This window comes from Rana temporaria, chromosome 1 (genome assembly GCF_905171775.1).
Source record: "Rana temporaria chromosome 1, aRanTem1.1, whole genome shotgun sequence".
Classification (NCBI taxonomy): Eukaryota; Metazoa; Chordata; class Amphibia; order Anura; family Ranidae; genus Rana; species Rana temporaria.
In genome coordinates, this window is record NC_053489.1 from 632,755,957 (window position 1) to 632,777,223 (window position 21,267).

General features: G+C 41.9%; 1 protein-coding gene across 2 annotated transcripts in view; it reads right to left on the reverse strand.

Annotated features, from left to right (window-relative positions):
- STK32B (serine/threonine kinase 32B) overlaps positions 1-21,267 on the reverse strand; it is a 363,206-nt gene that overhangs the window by 268,638 nt on the left and 73,301 nt on the right. For both annotated transcript variants that reach the window (XM_040335410.1, XM_040335411.1), the window contains exon 3: positions 3,547-3,602. In XM_040335410.1, coding sequence (XP_040191344.1) covers positions 3,547-3,602 — 56 coding nt within the window. The remainder of the gene's footprint in view (positions 1-3,546; positions 3,603-21,267) is intronic.

Below are 21,267 nucleotides of genomic sequence, written 5' to 3' on the forward strand. Positions count from 1 at the left end.
CATTCTCTGCCCCTGCTGGCCACAATCTGGCCCTCCTAAAGTCTGAAGTACAATAAAGTGGCCCTTTATTTGAAAAGTCTGGAGACCCCTGCCTTAAGTACACAGTGGCATCTGCTTTCCTCCTCTTGGGGCAGGAAGGCCAATGTGAGTTTCAGCCACCTGATAGGACCCAATCGGGACACTGCTTTTAACACTAAGGGGTTTTTGAACTGAGAGATCTTTTAATATAAACTTATTTTAGAGCAGCACAACCAAAGTGAAGTGCAGTTATCCTGTTTAAAGATAACCATTGACCCTTTGGAATCACCTGGCAATTGGTCCTTTGGATTGCTTTACCAGATTACTCTAATAGATAGGTTTGAGTGTATCTATTAGTATAAATCTGTTCCTGGAAGATGTATTTAACTAATGAAAATCTCCAGATTGATCAGTGGATTAATTGATTATTATGTATGCTACCCCAATTGTTGTACTTCTGGGATGTTCAACACTGTTGGCAGGTTTGAGTGCTTATATATAGTATATAGATATAGTTTTAAAATGTCAGCAGACCCAAGCGTTTTTGTTTATTAGAAGCTTCCAAACAAAATTGTAATTTAGTATGTGCATGGTCTAGTAGCGGTAAAAACATTGTAGTAAATGTACAGTACCTAGTGATCCTATCATTTGTTTGTATTTCTTTAATCCTGGTGGCAAAACGTCAGGCTGATCTGGCCTCTGCAGCGTTACTCCACTTGTGCACATGGTCCACTTCTTCCTCCAGAAAAACCGTACTCTGTTCTCCTCATCTCCCAGTTACCCACATCACAGGTAGAGAGGACAGCCTTAGCTAGGTGATTATCAGTGGCTCCTTCAGTGAGCCTTGCTGTCATAGGTCCAAACGGAATAGTTTTAACTTACATCCAAGTGACCTCGGCAGAGCAATTGATCCCAAGATAAAAAGTATAAATACTATGTCAGTAATATATATATTTATTATTTTTTCACTGAGCTGGGTCATTTGATCATATCTGCGCAACTTAAGGTGGAAGATGGGAATAAACAGAAAAAATGTCTACTGACCAGGGTCGTGCAGTACAGAGAAAATTGATCACGTGACATGAATCAAAAACCTGAAAAAAGGTATTTCTATGTTTCTTTATTTACCATATTTGCCGGCGTATAAGACGACCTTTTGTACCTAAAAAATTTGGCTCAAAAATCGTGGGTCGTCTTATACTCCGGATGCAGACTGCAGGCGTCCATTTTTTAAAAGCGCGCCTCCTTCTTGTGCTGTTCCATGATAGGCTCAGTGATCTGCCTATCACGGACGTCATCTTGTCCTCAGTCTCGGATGAAAGGACGCCCATGATAGGGCGGAACACTGAACACAGGCTCTGCTGGGAAACTGAGTGTTCCGCCTATCACGGAACAGCACGAGGAAGAGGTGTGGCTTTTAAAAAATGGACGCCTGAAGTCTGACTCACGCCAGGCAAGTAATGAAGAATGTGAGGTGAGGCAATGGCACATTGAGGCAATGGCACGGTGAGACAATGGCACAGTAAGGCAATGGCACAGTGAGGCAATGGCACAGTGAGGTGAGGCAATGGCCCAGTGAGGTGAGGCAATGGCACAGTGAGGTGAGGCAATGGCACAGTGAGGGGCAGTCTTATACGGCGAGTACATCACAAAACCAACACTTTAGCTGGAAAATTGGGGGGTCGTCTTATACACCCAGTCGCCTTATATGCCGGGAAATACTGTATTTATTATTTTAATAGTCATTTGAAACACAGGCTTTACAGACAATTAAAAAAAAGATCAAAATGTATTGTTGGCAGGACGTCTGCTATTATACACAGAAATTTAAAAAGACACAGGAGCTTATTAGCCTTCATTAGGTCTGCTGACTGCCATATCTTAAAGTAGAACTAAAGGGGTTGTAAACCTTCCCGTTTTTTCCCCTTAATGCATCCTATGCATTAAGGTGAAAAAACATCCGATAATTGCACCCCCCCCCCCCCCCCCCGTTTATTTATCTGAGCCCTCGAAAGTCCTACGTCGAGAACGTGCTTGATCATGGCCAGGTCTTCTTGGCTCTTCATTGGATAGATTGATAGCAGCACAGCCATTGGCTCGGGCTGCTGTCAATCAAGTACAATGACGCGGTGCCGGGACGCGGTGCCGAGTCCGGCATTCGTGTCTATGGACGTAAATGCTGGACTCGGGAGCATGTCCGCAAGGTAACCCCCTTGGGAAAGTGCTTCCTAGAAGGGGTTATCTGATGCGGGGAGGAGAGAAGACAGATGCCGAGGGACCCCAGAAGACGAGGTTTGGGGCCACTCTGTGCAAAACGAGCTGCACAGCGGAGGTAAGTATAACATGTTTGTTATTTATAAAATCATTTTTTTTAACCTTTACAATCACTTAAGGTCAAAAACTAAAAAACAATATCTGATAAAACTAAGTAGAATGTACCATATGATTGTCTTGGTTTGTCATGCAAAGAGAAATTTACCTGCTCCCTCTCCAGTGTTTCAGCTTCCTTTATTGTGGAGACAACAGATCTTCCTCGTTTTCCAAATGTCTTCGTTGTCTCCTTTTGCATTATGCCGTTATTGAGGAAACTACAGCGTGGCGGCGTGAGGTCATTAGGGGCTGTTGCTTCCTTTGCTCAGAAAGCCATAGCATGTCATTCAATGCCAAGGCTCCGCCCACTCTTCTCACAAGCAGCTCGTCTATGCCCCTCCTATGTGCTGCCTTTGCCTCGGTCCACTGCCCATTGAATCATGGGAACTGTAGTTCCCTGTGCAAGACACAGATGCTAGTATAGTGGAGGGCAATGATGTGCTATCTCTGCAAGACTCCTCCCAGCAGCACTATCTGAATCCAGGGGCAGAGGCTCAGGGAGAGGGGTGAGAGCAAGAAATTGAAGGTGTAAAATGAGGTAACAATGATTTTATTTATTAGATTTAATAATGTGTGTCATTTTCATGAGCTTTGCTAATGGTTCACTAACAATATATAGGATGCCTTTAGTTGTACTTTAGGCCGGGTTCACACCTATGCAAATTGGTTGTGGCTTAAACTGCATCCAATTTGCATAACATTATAAAATACATTGATTTCAATGAGGCTGGTTCACATATGTGCAATGCATTCGCACTGTACATTGCTGAAAAAACGTGTGCGTTTTCTAGGCATTGCAGTGCGGTTCTGGTGCGAATTCAGGCCCATTATCTTCTATGGGCACGCATCTGATTCGCAGATGTGTTCATTTCTCTTCAGGATTTCTCTCATTCACCTCAATGCACTTCCCCCCCTCCCCCTCCCCTCTCCCAGGTCTCCAAATTCGCAGCTAAAACTGAGATAATCTGCTGAACAGTTCTCTTATCTCTCTGCAGAGCTGAAATTTGCAGGGCACAAGTGTGAATCCAGCCTGAATGTTGATTAGCTAACATCATTAGATTTACTGAAGTAAGCTTCAAAATAACATAAGTAACCCATTCACAATATTTTTAATGAACAAATAAAATAGTAAAAAAATCGAAATTTATAAATTCTCACCTTGCCAAAACTCCCTTTTCCGATAGCGCGTAATATTTGAAAGTGGTCAAAATTAACTAGAAGAGAAATGATAAGAAAAAAACACATTTATAAGTCACATATAATAACTATAAAAGAACATTTTAATACACAAGTTCTATAAACTATCTATTTATGCATGCAGGACTAATTACAGTACAGAGGCAAATATAGAAAACATTAACTTCTACCAACCAACCAGCAGCCATCTTTTATCATTCATTTATACTGAATAGAAAGCTGTGCCCAAAAAATACAGGCATGTGGCAATATAACCTGTGGTCTCTCGGAAGCTGATATTTACTCCATTATTAAATTACTAGGGGCCAGATTCACAGAAGAGATACGACGGCGTATCTCCTGATACGCCATTGTATCTCTGAGTGTATCTATGCGACTGATTCATAGAATCAGTTACGCATAGATAGCCCTAAGATCCGACAGGCGTACGGCTTCGTACGCCTTCGGATCTTAGGCCCCGTACACACGAGAGGATCGATCCGATGGAATTGATCTGCGGACCGGTTTCAGCGGATAGATCCCCTGGTGTGTACGATCCAGCGGATCTGTTTCCGCAGATTTTTGTCCCCGGGGATGGATTTCCAGCGGATCAAAATTTCTTGACATGCTAAGAAATCGATCCGCTGGAATCCATTCCAACGGATTGATCCGCTGGTCTGTGCAGACTCACCGGATCAATCCGTCCGAATCCATCCCCCGCATGCGTCGTAATGATTCGACGCATGCGTGGAATTCCTTATATGACAGCGTCGCGCACGTCGCTGAGTCATCATCGCGGCGACGGCGTGACACGTCACCGTGGACGGAATTCCGCTGGGATTTTGATCTCATGGTTAGTACAACCATGAGATCAAAATCCGCCAGAGGATTTATCCGCGGAAACGGTCCCCCGGACCGTTTCCGCGGATAAATCCTCTCGTGTGTACTAGGCCTTAGGCTGCAATAATTTGGCCGCCGCTGGGTGGAGTTTGCGTCGTTTTCCTGCGTCGGGTATGCAAATGAGCTTTTACGGCGATCCACAACGGTTTTCGCGTTCGTTACGTCGTCGCTAGTAATTTTTTCCCGTCGCAAAGTTAAGCCTGCTTTAACATGGCTTAACTTTAGATGAGCCATGTTAAAGTATGGCCGTCGTTCCCGGGTCGAATTTAAAATATTTTTTTTTTTGGCGTAAGAAGTCCGGGAATACGAAAGTACATTACGCACGTCGCCGTTCAAAAAAATGACGTCACTTCGCGCAAAGCACGGCGGGAATTTAAAAATGGAGCATGCGCAGTTCGTCCGGCGCGGGAGCGTGCCTAATTTAAATGGTACACGCCCCATTTGCGCCGGACGTCTTTACGATACACCGCCGTAAGTTTACATGCAAGTGCTTGGTGAATCAGGCACTTGCGCTGAAAACTTGCGGCGGTGTAACGTAAACATGATACGTTACGCCGCCGGAGTTTTCTGTGAATCTGGCCCTATGTGTTTTTTAATAAACTAAAGCATCAATATCTAGTATATGTAGTAGCAATTCATAATGAATTCTCAAGGTGCTCATTCAGATATGTTGGTTCTAATTTTGCCCTTTGTGTGCTTCATCCTTGAAAATAGTTGCTCACAAATATAAGTGCTGCTGAAAACTGATGACATGAATAAGGCCTGATTGTCAAGCGTGGGAGATTTTTCTTTGGGAAGATAAAATTTATAAAAGTCAAGTAAAGAGACACCGGGGGTTATTAACTAAAGGCAAATCCACTTTGCACTACAAGTCCCCCTTGGATCTACAGTGACTGCACTTCCAAGTGTACTTTCAGTGCAATTCCAAGTGCACTTTGCACTTGTAGTTTGCACTTGTAGTGTAAAGTGGATTTGCCTTTTGTAAATAACCCCCATAGTAAATTTTTTCTTAAGTACCGTATTTGCTGGCGTATAAGGCGACTGGGCGTATAACATGACCCCCTAATTTTCCAGCTAAAATGTTGGTTTTGGAATATACTTGCTGTATAAGACGACCCCCTTTGCCCCCTCACTGTGCCATTGCCTCACCTTACCTCACTGTGCCATTGCCTCACCTCACCTCACTGTGCCATTGGCTCACCTCACCTCACTGTGCCATTGGCTCACCTCACCTCACTGTGCCATTGGCTCACCTCACCTCACTGCGCTTCATCCCTTTATGCCTGGCAGAGTGAGTCAGGCTGCGGGCATCCATTTTTTAAAAGCCGCGCCTCCTCCTCGGGCTGTTCCGTGATAGGCGGAATATTCAGTTTCCCCAGAAGAACCTGTGTTCAGTGTTCCGCCTATCACGGACCTCCTCTCGTCCCAAGACGAGACAATGTCCGTGATAGGCGGTACACTAAACACAGGCTCTGCTGGAAAACTATCACGGAACAGTACGAGGAGGAGGCGCGGAGTCTGCATCTGGCGTATAAGACGACCCCCGATTTTTAAACCATATTTTTAAGTGTAAAAGGTCATCTTATACGCCGGAAAATAGGGTAAGTTTAAGATGTTGTGCTGGGTCACATGTACTGGTGTCTGGGGCCGCAACTTGGACACCCCTGTTTTGGACCCAAATAAAAATGATGCATGATCTTCTCCCATCCACCAGCACTGTGTGTTCCTGCTCCTGAAACCCTCTGGGACATTTGACAAAGGGGGTCCAGGTGCAAGGGACACATCATTCTTACATCATTCTTGCCTAGGAGAGGGACACTGAAAAACAGGTAAATAAACACAAATAGAAAATGGATTTATTTTCATTGTGGAGGGGAAAGAATCTAATGAGGCAAAGTGTTTCTGGTGAGGCCAACGTTTACAAAACTGGATCAAAGACTTCATGTTTAATTCTTTAAAAAAAAAAATGTGATTGGTCACTATGAACCACCACCTCATTGTTTGCCCCAGTTAGTTTTGCTCTAATTTTGGTAAATTACCTCAAAAAATAGTAGTCTTCTTAAAAAACAAACAAAAAAAACTGTCTGTTTTGGGCTTGTAGCTCTTTGAGCAGAGAACTTGTGTTGTAAACTAATGCATTCAGACATAAATATGATTCCTGGTGACAAACCTACTTTAAGACCTTGCTAAAAGCAGGGAACGCACCAAGGAAAGATAAAAAGAGATTTATCTGCTAACATTAGAAGTGTTCGGTTTAAATAACCAGCAATATTTTATTTGAAGATAAAACATTTAAAGCTCTATTCCCACAAGGCGTATCTTTCTAGGAAAGTTTTATGAAAGCAGAATAGTATTAAATAGGTTTTGTCCCCCGTGCACTTACCTCAACTGATAAACTCGCCGTTTAATAACATTTTACCAAATGTAATAGTGTTGTATCTCAGATAAGTGTAGCACATTTTAATTAAATTATAGTTTAATTAGCAAAATATCAACTGATTCCTCATGGCAATCTCATCCCTTGAGCTCTTTCTCTAAACTATTATTATTTTATTATTATCATCATTAACTGTAGCATTCCATAAAGTAAAAAAATATAGGGGTGCTATGATGACAGTAAAGAGTATGTAAATTCCAAACATTGACTGTGTCCCCCTATGGAGAATTTCTGACCTTGAGGCACAACAAGTTGTTAGGGGAAATATGAATGGAATTTCTATCTTTGACAATCAGTCCTGAAGAAGCAAGCAATTCCCTTGCTTGGGTTTCGGTATTTTTGACATTTTTGAATCCCCGTGCTTGGGTTTGGGTATTTTTGACATTTTTGAATGTAGAGGGTGTTTGTAATGGTTTTTATAAGATGTTCGATTTTAATGATTTTTGGAATAAAACAGTTTAAGTATTTTCAATACATTGCCTTATGTTGTGCCTACAAAGTCTGCTATTTTTCTGAGAATATAGGGCTTTTATTATATACATCTTTGACAGTTGTTACTGAAACAGCTGGCCACATTCAAAGATTTTCCCTCCGGCCTTATTTAGATAAAACCCGAAAATTGCTAAATTTCCCCCCACTTTTTGTCTTAATTGCAAAAGGTTCTCAGGGTATGTAGAGAGGCTGAATCTTCCAAGAGAAAAAAAGAAGCACATAAAAACTTAAAAAAGTGTACCCTTCTTTACTCCATCCCTACACTACGTAAAAAAAATCTTTGCCTTTACGTACTATTTAAAATTCACTTAAAGAAATAATAGGCAAGGCATATTTGATGCGTCATGAAATGAAAAGGAATATCTGATGAGATGGATTTGATTTTTAGGACTGGGGAGTATTTCTTGGCATATTAAAGGCAGGTTAAGGGAAAGGGAAATCTTGAAGAACTGCAAAGTGAGTGAAAAGTGTTAAGTTGTGAACAGGGAGCAAGGGAAAATAAATATGTAAAATAAAAATTACTGATGAATACATTTAAGAGCCCATTCACACAGGGGCAACACGACTTTGGGAGGCAACTTGGACACGACTTGAGTATGAATCATTAGGCAACTTAGGCCTCGTACACACGATAGGTTAACCAGAGGACAACGGTCTGATGGACCGTTTTCATCGGTCAAAACCGATCGTGTGTGGGCCCCACAGGTTATTTAACCATCGGTTAAAAAAAAGCCAACTTGCTTTAAATTTAACCGATGGATTCCTAACCGATAAGTCAAAACCGATCGTTAGTAGGCACGACCATCGGTTAAAAATCCACGCATGCTCAGAATCAAGTCGACACATGCTTGGAAGCATTGAACTTCATTTTTTTCAGCACGTCGTTGTGTTTTACGTCATCGTGTTCTGACACGATTGGTTATTTAACCGATGGTGTGTGGGCGCGACGGACCATCAGTCAGCTTCATCGGTTAACCTATGACAACGGTCCTTCAGACCGTTCTCATCGGATGGACTGATCGTGTGTACAAGGCTTTACAAGGCAACTTCAAGTCGCCTCCAGGACAGGAGGCTTTCCAGTGGCCAATCAAACAACAATCAGCTCTGTGGGAGGGAGGGGGGAGGGAGGGAGGGAGGGGTTTGCCTGAGAAATGTATGTTATCTTCCTGTATTGTTGCTTCAGTTAAGACTGGGATCCGACTTCTGAGGCGACTTCCATTGAAATCAATGGGTACAAGTCGCCTAGAAGTCGGATTGAAGTAGTACAGGAATCTTTTCTGAAGAGCGACTTCAGTAGTGTACATTAGGACGGCTCCCAATCACTTCCATTTATTTTCTTGACCGCGCGACTTGGGGCAACTTGGGGCGACTTAAAGTCGGATCCCAGGTCGCCCCAGTGTGAACCGGCTCTTAAGGTAATGTGTAGTGTTTTTGCATATATTTTGTTTATTTTTTATTGGTGTTGTTCTTTTGTTAGATACATGTGAAATATTTCATATGAACATTTACCACTTCCCAGACAGCAGGTTTTTCCAGTTTTGAGTCATTTCTGCGAATAGTCTGGTATAATTTAATCTTCTGCAGTTTAATTTTATTAACACAAACATGCAACTGAAAAATAAGAGAAGAGACACACCCCTCCACTAGCTCATATTATTTCTCAATTAGACAGAGCCAGCCATAAAGTGAGCAGGCACTACCGGATTTCTTTGTTAAAAACCTAATTACACTATAATGTCAAAAGTATTGGAAGACCTGCCTTTACACGCACACAAACTTTAATGGCATCCCAGTCTTAGTCTGTAGGGTTCGATATTGAGTTGGCCCACCCATTGCAGCTATTACAGCTTCAACTCTTCTAGGAAGGCTGTCCACGAGGTTTAGGACTGTGTCTTTGGGAATGTTTGACCATTCTTCCAGAAGCGCATTTGTGAGGTCAGGCACTGATGTTGGATGAGAAGGACTGGCTCGCAGTCTCCGCTCTAGTCATCCCAAAGGTGTTCTATTGGGTTGAGGGCAGGCCAGTCAAGTTCCTCCACCCCAAACTTGCTCATCCATGTCTTTATGATCCTTGATTTGTGCACTGGTCCAAATCATTTGGTGGAGGGGGAATTATGGTGTGGGGTTGTTTTTTAGGGGTTGGGCTTGACCTCGTATTTCCAGTGAAGGGAACCCTTAAGGTGTCAGCATACCAAGACATTTTGGACAAGTTCATGCTCCCAACTTTGTGGGAACAGTTTGGGGATGGCCCCTTCCTGTTCCAACATGGCTGTGCACCAGTGCACAAAGCAAGGTCCATAAAGACATGGATGAGCGAGTTTGGGGTGGAGGAACATGACTGGCCTGCACAGAGTTCTAACTTCAACCCGACACTTAAACCTTGTGGACGGCCTTCCCAGAAGAGTTGAAGCTGTTATAGCTCCAAAGGGTGGACCAACTCAATATTGAACCCTATGGACTAAGACTGGGATGTCATTAAAGTTCATGTGCGTGTAAAGGCAGGTGTCCCAATACTTTTGACAATAGAGTGTATATTTCGAAACGCTCTGCATTGAACACCTACTTTTAAAATATTTTTTTTATAAAAATAATGAGAAATTACATGTTTATGAACTTGTAAATGTTAAGTAAATAATGTAATCCTTAGAAGCTACTGGATTTGCTTGAGTCCCTCTCTGCTCCCAGCGATAACCTGACAATTACAGACACAGCAGTGAAATGGGCCTTATTAAAGCAGAAATAAGCCATGTAATGGAACTGAGTAAATCGTTTACAATGACAGTGCAAATCCAATATCACATATGGCACAAGCTTAAATGCAGCCAAGGTAATACCATTCATTCTCCTTAGCTGTCCGTTAAATAGTCAGCCAGAATGCACTCATGTGGACACAGCTGACACAACAACAGTAACTACCCTGACACTGTAAGTAACAAGAGGATAATGTCAAAAGAAAGCAACAATTACTATTTGAACAGCAATTAGTGTATACATGCTCCACCTAACTACTGGTCATTGGAATGACAAGTCTGCCAGCATTGGGGCCCTTGAATTCTACATCAGAATGCTCACTTTAAAAGCAAAAGTATTTGTAGTTCCAAGGTAGAGTAGGAGAAATGCAATCCTCTGAGGCAAATCTCCAATAGTATCAACAAAGCTTTGATGAACAAAATTAGCAAGTTTCTGCCAAGGTTCTCGCTAAAGATATAAGACAGGCCAAATGGAACTGGTTTGTTTGTACTAAGATTCGCAGAGCTGTAATGTGTCTGAAGGATGTTCTCCACTTTCAGAAAATAGAAAATATTAGCTAGATTCAGAGAGATGGCCGCAACTTTGCGGCGGCGTAGCTTAGCGTGTTTAGGCTACGCCGCCGTAAGTTAGCGAGGCAAGTACTTGATTCTCAAAGTACTTGCCTGCTAAGTTACGGCGGCGTAGCCTAAAGCGGGCGGGCGTAAGGGCGCCTAATTCAAATTTGTCTGAGGGGGCGTGTTTTATGATAATGAGGCTTGACCCGACGTGATTGACGTTTTTTTTTAACTGGGCATGCGCCGGGTGCCTACATTTCCCAGTGTGCATTGCGGCTAAGTCCGCTGCACGGGCCTATTGATTTCGACGTGGACGTAAACTACGTAAATCCCTATTCACGGACGACTTACGCAAACGATGTAAAATTTTCGAATTTCGAAGCGGGAACGGCGGCCATACTTTAACATTACTATTCCATCTATAATGCCGCGTACAGACGGTCGTTTTTTGCGATGAAAAAAAAACGACGTTTGATGTGATGAAAAAAACGAAGTTTTTGAAACTTCATTTTCAAAAGCGACGTAGCATACAGACCATCGTTTTTCGAAAAATCTCTAGCAATGCGCGCTGACGTCCATCACGTACGACGGGACTATAAAGGGTAATTTCCATGCGGAAGACGGCCTCTTTTGCTGATATCGTGTTGCTGCGTGTTAGTAAAAGTTTGGTGAGAGACGATTCGCGCTTTTCAGTGTTTGTGCTTAAAATTTCGTTTTCTGTCGTACAGTTTGTGTATTTGTAGTCGGATCTGTGATACAGTGCTTGTATTTAGGACGTATTTGTTTTGCAAGTGCGTTCTTGTGTGCACGTTGCTGTTTTGCAGGTCGTTCTTCAGAGGCCTTTCTGTACTTCAGGGCGTAATTTTTAGTCCGATCTGATTTGACGACCGTTTTCTAGCCATGTTGCGGGTACGTTCTCGTCGCCGAGATCGTGCTGTGCATGTTGTTATGATGTGTGCTGCATCCCGGCTCCGGTCCTTGAGGAGGAGGAGAAGGACTTTGTGGGCCAAGAACTGGTTTCTTTGCAGGGACCAGTTCTCTCATATGCCTCTGCTGCGGGAGATCCAAGAAAATAACCCTGATGATTTCAGGAATTTTCTTCGGATGTCTGACCCCGTATTCCAGCAGCTTTTGGCTTCGGTGTCGCCATATATCACCAGGCAGGACACCAATATGCGGGAAGCCATAACTGCTGAGCAGCGGCTAGTTGCTACGTTGCGATACCTTGCAACAGGGAGAAGTCTGCAGGACTTGAAGTTCTCGACGGGCATCTCCCCCCAGTCTCTGGGCGTCATAATCCCGGAGACGTGTTCTGCCATAATCCAGGTTTTGCAGGAGGACTATATTAAGGTAAGTTCTGTCCTTTAAATGCATAAACTATGTTTCTTCTTTTGTTTTTTAAACAGTCCCTAATTAACCTTTTTTTAATAATATGCTGGTAATGTTACCTTTGTCTCCATGCATGTATTTTTTTTGTTTTTTTGGTCCTACATGCATCTTTTATCTAGCCCACATGTCCATTTTGGGTTATTTTGTTAGTGGCAAACCCACCTAGCTTAGTCCCTATATCCCCCTTGATTTTTTTCCTCCATTGTAGTGCACGACCACCCCCCCCCCCCCAATGTTATTTTTGTAACTGTCTATTTGTATTAATTTGATGTTAAACCAGCATTTTTTTGAGGTCACAAACTGATCTTGGGGGGGGGGCCCCCATCACACTTTTATGTTAATTTTTCTTACCATGAGAGGGTGTGATTAATCTGCTTAGTGATCCCTTAATATTGTTGTTTTTACAATAATACCTGAACTAATATTTTTTATTTTTAGGATCCAATAATCTTTGGTGATATTCTGTTAGTAATGTACTATCTTACAATTCATTTTCTGCTTTATTTACAGTTCCCCACAACACCACAGGAATGGCAGACTGTGGCAGCGGACTTCTCTCAGCGATGGAATTTTCCAAACTGTGGAGGAGCTATTGATGGCAAGCACGTCCGCATCGTGCCACCACCCCATTCTGGATACCATTATTTCAACTACAAAGGGTTCCACAGTGTCGTACTGATGGCGGTGGTGTCTGCCAATTATGACTTTCTCTATGTTGATGTGGGGAAAAATGGGCGGATGTCAGACGGCGGGGTCTTTGCCGAGACCGAGTTTGCCCAACGGCTTCAGGCGGAGGACCTTGCATTGCCACGTGCGGAGGATAATGAAGAGGGGCTGCCCTTCGTTTTTATTGGTGATGAGGCGTTTGCCTTGGGTCCCCACCTCATGAGGCCATTTCCCCAACGTGCCCTCACCCATGAGAGGAGGGTCTTTAATTATAGGCTGGCCAGAGCCAGAAGAGTGGTTGAAAATGCGTTTGGCATTATGGTCAGTCGATTTCGCTTGTTTTTAACCGCCATAAACATGGCAGAATATAAGTGGAACAATATTATTTTATGTTGTTGTATATTACATAACTTTCTACGAAGACATTCTTCAAATTATTTGACATTATTGCCTGATGAGGGAGTTGATGTCCCAGAGGCGGCCCATGAGGCAGGCCATCCAGGCTTGGCCCCCCGAAACGCACGTGCAGTGCGCCAGGCATATGTTGACTATTTTATGGGTAGGGGGGCCATTCCAATGCCTGATCTTTGGTGAATGAACATAATAAATATTTTATGCAAGAAACATTGTATTTTGTTTTCTTATTGTTTTGAATGTTTGTGTATTTTCTTTGTCTCCTAGGTTATCATAGTTGCATGTGTTTTGGATGGACTAAATATCCTTCCTCGTTCTATGTTCCCAGCATAAATTTCACATTTTTTTAGGTTTAATGTCATCATTGATCTAAAATAACAAGCCACAAATATATTGATCTGCATAATTTTTATTTTACAAATTTTGTGAAACCAATTTTTCATTCTCACATATCTACATGTGTTTTTTGGTTGGTCGAACAAGTAAAATCACATTTTTTAATTTTTTTGTTTTTTTTTTATCAATAAACATATAAAATCTTAGTTTTTAATTTTTTTGGTTTTTTCTGATCAATAAGCATATAAAATCTGATTTATAATTTTTTTGTTTTTTTTATCAATAAACATATAAAATCTTATTTTTTAATTTTTTTGTTTTTTTTTGATCAATAAACATATAAAATCTGATTTATAATTTTTTTGTTTTTTTTATCAATAAACATATAAAATCAGATTTATAATTTTTTTGTTTTTTTTTGATCAATAAACATATAAAATCAGATTTATAATTTTTTTGTTTTTTTTTATCAATAAACATATAAAATCTTATTTTTTTATTTTTTTGTTTTTTTTTGATCAATAAACATATAAAATCAGATTTTTAAGTTTTTTGTTTTTTTTTTAAATTCAAGAATGAGATGAAATCATTTTTTTAATTTTTTTTTTTTGTTTTTTTTCACACCCTACCCAAAACATCCAGTAAATTTTTCAACTGGACCTCAACACTTTTAGCATTTTTTAGTATTTTCCGGGCTGCTATCTGTAGGTCTTCATTCTTTTCCCGGCAGGACCAAATTTCGGCAATGAGGAGCTGGGCAGTGTCCCTGTCAATTGAGGAGCCAGCACGAGTTGCTCCTGAAATGTGCAAGCAAACCATGTATTACAAATATGTTTCTCCTACATCTACATTACCTGTGTATCTTTTGAATATGATACTTTACCAGATGTGGTGGCAGCTTCACATTCATCAAGATCCCTCGGGGGTGTGGCTTGTGAACTTGCGTCCTGCCTTGATGCTTCCTTTCGCCCTACGAGATTGAAGAAAGGGAAAACACAATGGTAAAATTTTAGATGAAACTTTAAAACTCACAATTTTCAAACAAATAAATCCCTATGTGTATAAATCCTCTGCTGAGTATACTGTCATTTTTGTGCATATTTTATATATAAATTATTAAGATCTAATTAGGTAAACATGTACATAAATGTTTACAAATTGATGTCACATTAAACCCAATAAATTTATTGAAACTGGAATATTTGGGAACACAGGAAATGGTCGTATGAGTCGTCGTTCGTTATAACATAAATCAGACAAATACGTTTTTATTTGTGGCTGATACAGTGATTGCACTACAATTTGTCCATGTGAAATAGGCATGTAGCAAATTATCGGGAATATCGTCGTTTAATATTAGTTAAATTAACGAATGAACGACAACACATACGACAATTTTTTGTGCCCACACAAATACATTTCAACCTGAATGGAAAAGCACATGGCACAAAGAACAAACACCTAAAATTAGGGAACATAAAATTCACTTACTTTTTGCTCGAATCAATCTTTTTATTGCCCGAAGTTGCTCTGGCTCTCTTTTTTTCAGGTCTGACCACCTCTTTCTTATTTGTTCTTTTGACCTGCGTTCACCAAATTTCTGCCGGAGCCTTCTGATTACTTTATCGGTAATGTCCGCCTTCACCTTATTGGGGTGCAGGTAAGGCCCGTGCTTCCCATCATAATCTTCATTAGTGAAGATGGTGACCATCTCTACCATCTCCTGGAATGCCATGTTTTTGGCCTTGTACCTCCGCCTGGATCTTCCTGTTGCCTGGGCCTGGCCTACCTCATGTCTTGAGCCTGACATTTTTTGCTGCTTGTCTTCCACCACCATAAATCACACCCACAAAAAAAGAACGAGAAAGGGGCGTGTAAAGGACGAGACGGAACGTCAGGGGCGGGGTATCGTGCGTTGCGTCACACGTGCGCAGTGTTTAAAGGGATCCGACGTCATTGAAAGCGACGTATACAGTCTGTGGAAAAAGGCGGAAGTAAACGATCGTGAAATACGACGGTACGTAACTCTATTTTTGACATTTCTATTACTGAAGAGTGGATCAGTTTGTGGGCTAGATGATATGGTGTAAAACAGGGAAATGCAATTCTCGGACCTCCAGCTGGTGCGGAACTACAAGTCCCATGATGCATAGTGAAACTCTGACAGCCACAAGCATGACACCCAGAGGCAGAGGCATGATGGGACTTGTAGTTTTGCAACAGCTGTAGGTCCACTAATTGCAGATCCCTGGGGTAAAAGCTTGTTGTAGTAGTAGTGGCTTTACTGACACTTTGTTTTTTATGTAATTTTTACATACAGAAATAATGGACCCCTTCAAGGAGCCAGAATTTTTCACAGAGTTTATACAACGCTGGAAAGAACTTCCTGTGCTCTGGCAAACAAAAAGCAAAAAAAAATAAAAACAAAGATGCCAGGAAGCAAGCACTGGAGACCCTGCTTGCATTTGTTAGCCTAAGGCTCCCACACGCAACAACTGACACTGTCAAAAACAAAATTAATTCGATTAGGGGCACCTACAGGACCCAACGGTCACAAGTCCTGGCCTCTATGAGATCTGGAGCTGCAGCTGACAGCATCTACAAACCCAACCTGTGGTACTATGGTCAGATGCAGTTCATTGATGACCATCTCGAAACACAGGCATCCGTGTCTACCCTTCCCCCAAGGAATCAGTCCAGTCTTCCCGGCAGCCAAGAGCAGGCTACATCTGATGAAGATCAAGACTTCATGGAGGACACAGATTGTGACCCATCGAGCCAGGTATTGCATTTTAATACTAATTAATGAAATGCAAAGTATAATAATGCTTAGAAATGTAGGTTACAAGTGGTGTAAAATTTAGCTGAGTTGGCAAAACATTGGTAAAATAGCAATAGCCAATACGGGCAAAACAGAATGGGGACAAGATACATAAATGCAGAGGTCATAATGATTGTGGGTAATTTTATGTTACGCCATTAGGGGGGTAAACGCTAGACACCTGGAAGGGGTCACAGATATCTAACAAACTTTGTGTTCATTAACATTTTTTCTACTTTTTTTTAACAAAACAGACATTCCTAGTTTTGAGAAACGCACCCTACTTAGCAGGTTCAGTCAGCATCAACCCCCCCCCCCCCACACAACTCCAGGGGGCAAATATCTGAAGCTGGGTAAGGGGCAACATAATTAGGGATGGCGGGCCTCATTTAAATCTATTTCCGCATTCACTTCGCATATGTCATGATTTGTAAAATGTGTGTGATTAATGAAGCCAAAAAATTAAATAAGATCCTTTTTTTTTAGCCACACACAGAGCAAAGCCAGGAGGAGGCAGGCCCCACAGGGAGCCAGGGTGAGGCAGAGGCCACTCGGAGCCAGGAGGTGGCAGGCCCAACAAGGAGACAGGGTGAGGCAGAGGCCACTCGGAGCCAGGAGGTGGCAGGCCCCAGTGGGATACAGGAGTCACGCAGGCGGGATTGCATCTCCCAGATCCCTCCTTTTCGCGCTCCAGGAAAAAGAACAAGGAGACTGATGCAAATGGAGGAGGAGACCCAGGCCATTCTCCGTCAAGCAGCTGCGGCCATCAGAGAACAACCATCTGAGGAAGAGGGATTCGCAGCGCTCATCGCAGCCAAGCTACAAAATCTAGAGCGGGCCCAGCGTGTGCGCTTGCGAATACATCATATTCAAGGCCATAAGCATGGCCTCACTGGGCAACCTACATGAAAATATAGATCTTGGGCTGATTCCCACTCCTGTGCTTTCTGCTCTTCCTGCTCCTTCTCCTGCTCCTGATCCTTCTCCTACTCCTGCTCCTTCTCCTACTCCTGCTCCTTCTCCTACTCCTGCTCCTTCTCCTGCTCCTGATCCTTCTCCTCCTCTTCCTGAGCCTGCTCTGGTTCCTGCCACAAACTTGGCTCATGAAACCCAGCCCCCGAGGAGGCAGACTGCAGGGAAGGCTGCAGGGAAGGCTGCAGGGAAGGCTGCAGGGAAGCCTGCAGGGAAGCCTCAACCAAAGAGGAAGAAGTGAGGAGATGGTGCCCCTAATCCCAAAACATTGGCATTGCCTGCCTGGATTATTTGCTTGCTGGACCCTTGCCTTGCAAAATCCAAGCAGGGTCTCCTTTACTTTATTGCGGGCTTTTTTTTTTTTTTTTATATGTTTTTGTTTGACAGATGTGTTTAAGTTTATTTTATTTATTTTATACATGAATAAATGTATTTGTTGGTTTTTGAAAAAATTTCACATGTGTTTTTTTTTTTTTTTTTTGCCACTTCAGACTTCACCACAGCGAGAGACTTGCTCATGATTTTATTCATAATTCCGTCTCTACATCTGGTTTAGCATCATTTGTGGTGTATTTCTTTTGCAAGTTTTTTTACTTGTTATTATTTTTATTTTATTTATTTGTTTATTTTTATATTTTCCTTTTTTTTTTTTTTCTCACCGTTTAGAACTCACTCTTTTAAAGTGAGTACGGAATTTTAAAAGGTTTATCTGCGTGACAAAGAAATACCCAGCCCCCCATCTCCCCCCTCCCCAACTAAATCCCCCCTCCCCCCCCCTACCCACCCCCGCCCTTGACCATCCCACGACTCCACTATAAGAATTCATTCCCTTAATTGAAAAATGCGTTACTATTCCTCTCTCAGGTTTTCTGCGAACCTCCAGGACTTTTTAAATTCCAACCAGGGTACCCATATATCCTTTTCCCCTACCTTGTGTTTATAGCTCCCGTATTTTAATTTCTCTCTCCTATAAGTGTCCTCTACGGAGTCGATCCACTCCCACATTTGCGGACTTTTCGCGTCTCTCCATTTAAGGGGAATCAATCGTTTCGCTGCGTTCAACAAATGAGGGATCAGTGAACCCTTGTACTCCTTCTCTGGAATCTCCCCCCCATGAAAGAGAACTACCCATGGGTTATCTTCCACTTCTTTTTTTGTTATTGCCTTTATCAGGGCCAAGATTTTTTTCCAATAGGCTTTAATTTTCAGGCAATCCCACCAAAGGTGTGCCATTGTTCCTCTTGACTCACAACCTCTCCAGCATTTCTCTGACTCTCCCCCTCTGAATTTTGCCATTTTATCTGGGGTGGCGTACCACCTCGTCAAACATTTGAAGTTCATCTCGGCAGTTCTTACATCTACTGCCGAGGTGTGAGTCATTTTCAGGATTCTTCCTATGGTCGTTTTCCCCCTTGGGACCCCTAAGTCTGTTTCCCAATTTTGGATGTATTTTAGCGTGTCCAACTCTTCCGTTCTCTGCAAGTAATTATAGATTTTAGATATATTTCCCTTTGAGCTTTCGATGCTGCACAATTGTTCCAATATAGTGTACTCCTCTTGTGACCTCAAAGGGTGTGGTAGGCGCTTGACGAATGACACTAACTGCAAGTATCTCCACTCGTCGAGCGCCCTAACTCCAATCCTATATTTAATATCGTGAAGTGTCCTAATTTTGCCTTCTAGTGTTATATCTTTTAACTGTGTTCTATTTGTGATCCAATTTCCCCCTACTTCTTTTGTCTCTGGGGTGAAATATTCATTTTCTTTTAAATCAATAAAGGGTGAATTGAATTCTGTTTTTAATTGTTTGTGAAGTCTATCCCAGATCCTCCATGCATTATGAGTAATTGTGTGTGTTGAGGTGTGTAAGGATCTGTGTTGTGGTGGATTCCAAATTAATCTCCCTAACTGTGCCCTCGCTAATGTGCATTCAATATTTATCCATCTTTTGTCCTGTGATTCTTTAGCCCATTCTATAACCCGTGAGAGAACCGAAGCATTATAATACAATCTGATGTCGGGTACAGCTAAGCCTCCCTTTTTCTTGGCCCGTTTTAGGATTTGAGCAGACACCCTGTGTTTTTTATTATTCCAAATGTAGTTCATTATGAGGGAGTTAATTATTTTGATGAATGACGGTGGTAGGTATATTGGGACCATTTGAAACTTGTATAGGATTTTTGGGATAAGAACCATTTTTACTACATTTATCCTCCCGAACCACGAAATTGGTCTATTAAATATGTTTTTAATTTCACTTTTTATTTCGTTGAGCAGGGGGATAAAATGTATTCTATATATTTTCTTGATGGTATTTGCCAGTTTTATTCCCAGGTATTTTATTTCTTTTTGCCATTTAAAATTATATTTCTTCCGCAGATATTGTTCTTCTTCTTTAAGAATGTTGATATTTAGGATCTCCGTCTTTTCTGTGTTCATTTTGAAGTTTGACACCTCACCATATTGTTTTAAGGTGGCTATTAACTTCGGGAGAGTGACTCTTGGGCTACTTATATAGAATAGAATGTCGTCTGCGAAAGCAGATAATTTGTGCTCATCTTCTCCAACCTCCATTCCATATATTTCTGGATTTTGTCGGACCATTGCCAGCAGGGGTTCCAATGATAAGACAAAAAGAAGAGGGGACAGGGGACAGCCCTGCCTGGTTCCATTTCTCATCTCAAAGGGTGCGGATAAAGATCCATTGATCTTGATCCTAGCACATGGGTGGAAATAGAGCGTTTTGATCCATTTGATCATCCTTGGGCCAATTCCTATACATTCTAGTGTTTGTATCAGGAACCCCCAGTCTACCCTGTCAAACGCTTTCTCAGCGTCTACTGACAGGAATAGACCGGGGGTCCCTCTTTCTTTGATCTGCTCCATGAGAAGAAGTGCCCTAACCCCATTGTCCTTTCCCTCTCTCCCAGGTATGAAACCAACCTGGTCTGGGTGAACAATGGCAGTCATCACCCCCTTCATTCGTTCGGCCAAAATTTTTGCATACAGTTTGGTATCTGCATTCAGGAGTGAGATAGGTCGGAACCCTGAGCAATTCGTATTGTCCTTTCCCTCTTTTTTAATGACAGTGATCGTAGCTGTTAATGCCTCTCTGCTCATCTCATAGTCTCGCCCCAACCCATTGAAATATTGACATAGTCTAGGGACTAATATAGTACTAAACCTTTGTATGTAGGCCGACGTGAAGCCGTCTGGTCCCGGGCTTTTCCCTTTGGGAGTATTTTTTAAGACCTCACTTATCTCCTGTTCAGTAATACTTTCCTCCATTCTTTCTATCTCATACTCTTCTATCTTCGGTAAATTAGTTTGCCGTAAAACTTCCCTGATCTTATCCTTTTTTTCGGCAGGGTCCCTGATCTTCTGTTGGACATTGTATAGTTTTTCGTAATAGCTTCTAAAAGATTCTGCTATTTTATTCGTTGCGTATACTAAGTCTCCATCCCCATTCCTGATTTTTTCGATAAAGTTCCTGGTTTTCTTTTTTCTTACCATTCTGGCCAAGTTTTTACTAGGTTTATTTCCCCAGACATATCTTTCACTCTCTACCCTGTCTATGAAATTCTTGGTTTCTTGCCCGGCAAGGGCTTTATATTCATCCCTTGTTAAAGTTAACTTACGGAGTGTTTCCCTCTTTTGGCCCTGTAATTTATGTTCCTGTTCCAGCCTATATATCTCCTCTTTTAATGTTTTTAGTTTACTCATTCTTGCTTTATTTTTCTTTGCCCCTTCAGCAATAAAAATCCCTCTTATATACGCTTTGTGGGCGTCCCACAGGGTTGCTCCTGTGATTCCCTCCTTGTCATTCTCCTGGAAATACCATTCCAATTCTTTCTGTACTCTCTCGACCACATCCTCGTCCCTCAGCAGACTTTCATCCAATCTCCATTCAGGAGGGATGCATTTTTGTATGGATGTGCTTATTTTCATGGTTATAGGGGCGTGGTCTGATA